Source organism: Bison bison, unplaced genomic scaffold (assembly GCF_000754665.1).
Source record: "Bison bison bison isolate TAMUID 2011002044 unplaced genomic scaffold, Bison_UMD1.0 scf7180017864182, whole genome shotgun sequence".
In the NCBI taxonomy this organism is placed as follows: domain Eukaryota; kingdom Metazoa; phylum Chordata; class Mammalia; order Artiodactyla; family Bovidae; genus Bison; species Bison bison.
Window position 1 is genome coordinate 1,508,977 of NW_011494754.1, and position 3,348 is coordinate 1,512,324.

The window sequence follows — 3,348 nt, forward strand, 5'->3', positions numbered from 1 at the left end:
AAGGAAGGGGTCGCACAGAGTCGGACACGACTGAAGTGACTTAGCATAGCATAGACAACGCCAAGAAGCCTTTAATGCCAAGACAGAGAAGCCCCCAGGGTCCTCCTGTGGGTCATCCCCCTCCTGCAGGCGTTAGGAAACACTGGCCACCACCACACCTCTCATTATCACAGAGGACCAGGAAACACGCCCCCGCCTCCAGGAGCAGCATCAGGAAGCCAGGAACAGGTGGCAGAGAGAACAGGATGAGCCCAGCTGCTCCAGCCCCATTCAGCCTCCCCTAGATCTCGCTGATCCTGCCACATACCGGGGTGATGACTGCGGCCACACCGACGGGCTGCTTGAGGACCAGAGCCCGCCTTTCTTTTGCTGGGGTGGAGATAATGTCTCCATAAACACGGCGGGCTTCCTCTGAAAACCACTCCAGGAAGTTGGCAGAATAGAGAATTTCTCCCTGTGCCTCCTTCAGTGGCTTTCCCTAAATTAAATCAGAAGAGGACACACTCATTACCTTCTTTTTTTTTTTTTAACAAATGTAAAGATTTGCTATATTTCTACTGGGGTAAGGAGGAGGATAAATAAAACTGGTTTCCAATTTGCTCTCCACTGTATACATACATACCCACACACACACATACACACACCTAAAATACCCCAACAAAAAACAAAAAAAAACAAGAATTAAAACCCAAAAGACCCTCAAACTACACCAACACTTCGTATTTTGTCCAAAAGAATAGATCCTGGGAGGAAGTACAAAATGCAAAATTAATGACCAAAAAATGCTGAACAAACAGCATTATCAATATACAAAATATTTATATTACTGAACTAGTAACAGTTGATGTTCTCCGTGTCTGTAAAACTTTGGAACCACATAGCTGATTTGTTAAATCTAGTCCATGCCAGCTTCCAAAAATCAGAAAAGATCTTAGTTAGCTTCATTCTTTGATGCCTCATCAAAATTTTCTATGAGATCTGGAACATCATCCTCCTCCTCATCAATGTCTTCTGGTTTTGGGGTTTTGCTATCCAGCACTTGCCGAGGGAACTGTTCAGCTAACTTCCTAAGACTTGTTAAGCTGTCAGCACCAAGCTGACTTAATATTCCAGGAAGCATTTCTGTGATTGGTTTGGCTTCTGCGTGGCAGGTAATTGCAAAGGTGTTGGCAGAAAGGGAAGCTTGGACTTTAGGATTGTTGAAATGAATAACTGTCCCATCATCTTTAATCATGTTCACCTCTTCAATACCAGCTATATTATTCACAGCCAGTTTTTTTAGAGAACTCTGAAGTTTTTTGTCATCAGCTTGTAGCTGTTCTATGTACCACCTTCTTCTTTCTGCGAGCTGTACCCTTGCCCCCTATCCGGACCTGAGCCTGAAGTTTGGCTAACTTTTCTTGATTCATGCTGTTGGTAAATCTGAAGCAGGGAGGGTCCTCCAACACCAGCACACGGCAAGAGCAAGACGGCTGCCTCAGTCGAGCCACTCATTACCTTCTAATAACAAAAGCGCAATTCTGTGTTTCTCAATTCTTCAAAGCTGCAAGCAGAGTACAAAGTCTCCCATTACAAAACCCACTGGGCAGTGGAGAAATTTCTAGCCTCAGTGTGAGTCTTTGAAAGCAGAATCACAAATGGTGATGGAAGGAAGCCTGCCAGGTCACCTTGAGCCACAGTCGTCATTTGTCTCCTTAACAGGTTTACAATCAGGAGGAGGTGCCTAGAATGGCCTCTTCAAATTTTTTTTCCTTCTGATATTTCTAAATGTTGTGAACAGTGGAAAGTAATTTATTAGAGTGACCAAAAAGCTGGTACCTTTGCAAATGTACAAAAACAACATAAAAAATCAAAGCAGTCATGTGGGGGAAAAAAAAAACCTAGAATGGTGGAAAAGCAGTATTCACATAGTCCACTCAAAATTGATTTCTTGCATATTATTAAAGAGTAAGTTACAACATAGAAATTTTGATTTAGCAAATATGTGTGCCTGATTTAATCATAAAATTTGTGCCGAAAATAATAACTGATATCTGATCATGAAGTAAAGAATTCACATTTTCTTTCTTTTTTTTTTTAGAATTCACATTTTCTTTAGCTACCTAACAACAGTGAAGTTAGAGACTCCTCCAAGCTTTCTTCTAAGAACTCTTGGACAGTTTCTTCAAGTACTAAGTTAGGTCCCGAACTTACACTTTCAGCTGTAATTATCTTGGCAAGGTCATCCTTATTTTGTATCATTAAGTCATACCACTTGCGAAGTAAAGAACTCCTCTCCTGAAAAAGAAATACAAAATAGTAAAATGCCAAGTGTAAGAGAGACTATTAAATAGTCTTCAGTTTCCTAAAATATTTGCTGTGCAGTCTCATTCTTGGGGAAACATATATTGACCTGTTTTTAAAAATTGAGGTATAACTGACATGCAATATTGTATTTGTTCCAGGGGTACAGACCTTTCTTCAGTGAGTAATATCAAAAGATTGGGTGTGCTGAGTCATAAATTGTAAAATCGAAAAAAAGTTTTGTGGAACGACTGTTACTATTTACAGTAAATGCGAATAATGAATTTCACCACACAAAGGTATAGTTCCTTACTTTTTGCAGTAACATACACGGAACACAGCATTTACCATCTCAAACACTTTTCAGTACGCAGTTCAGTGGCATTAAGTACAACACTTCACATGGTCTTGCGGCCATCACCACCCTCCATCACCACCTTTTCATCTCGCAAAACTGAGAGTCTGGACCTGTCTCTCCATTCCTCCCAGCCTTGACAACCACCATTCTATTAATACTTTCTGTCTCTATGAATCTAACTACCCTAGGAACTTGATACAGGTAGAATCATACAGCCTCTGTCCTTTTGTGACTGGCTTATTTCAGTGTCCTCAAGTATAGTTCTTTATTTTTACATTTTTTTCCACTAAGGGTTTTACACCCTTCCCGCAGGCCTTGCCACCTCTCCTGCAACACAGCACAAAGGATGCAGACACCACCTGCAGCTGCAGGAGGGCGCTGGTGGCACCAGCAGTGCGCAGGCACCCGGAGCTGGGTCACGATCCACTCCCTTCTGATCCTTTCTCTCCACCTCAGTTCCTGCTCTGCTTCTTGGAGCCCCACTTGGAGCCCGGGGAACGCTCCTCAGGCGGCCCCCTCGGTCATCACTCCCCGCCCTGCAGGTAGTTCTTGGGAGAGAGATCATCATCTACACAGGGTCTGGCCTTCCTCTTCCTCGTCTGCTTCCTGAGCTCAGCCATGTGCTCTGGCCACAGGGGGCCCACGGTCCCGTGCCCTTTCTCTCTCCTCTTGTACTCCAGGATCTGCTTGTTGAGTGCCTCATGGTC

At 43.2% G+C, this 3,348-nt stretch overlaps 1 protein-coding gene and 1 pseudogene across 2 annotated transcripts in view; both read right to left on the reverse strand.

Moving 5' to 3' along the window:
• The window catches only part of ALDH5A1 (aldehyde dehydrogenase 5 family, member A1), a 24,776-nt gene that overhangs the window by 14,886 nt on the left and 6,542 nt on the right, over positions 1-3,348 (reverse strand). The window contains exons 3-4 of the mRNA XM_010843521.1: positions 2,194-2,277; positions 308-478 (exon numbers count right to left, since the gene is read on the reverse strand). Coding sequence (XP_010841823.1) covers positions 308-478; positions 2,194-2,277 — 255 coding nt within the window. The remainder of the gene's footprint in view (positions 1-307; positions 479-2,193; positions 2,278-3,348) is intronic.
• On the reverse strand, positions 518-2,176 carry LOC104991129 (annotated as a pseudogene). The gene has a single exon (XR_825572.1). The product of XR_825572.1 is annotated as a transcription factor BTF3 homolog 4 pseudogene (transcript).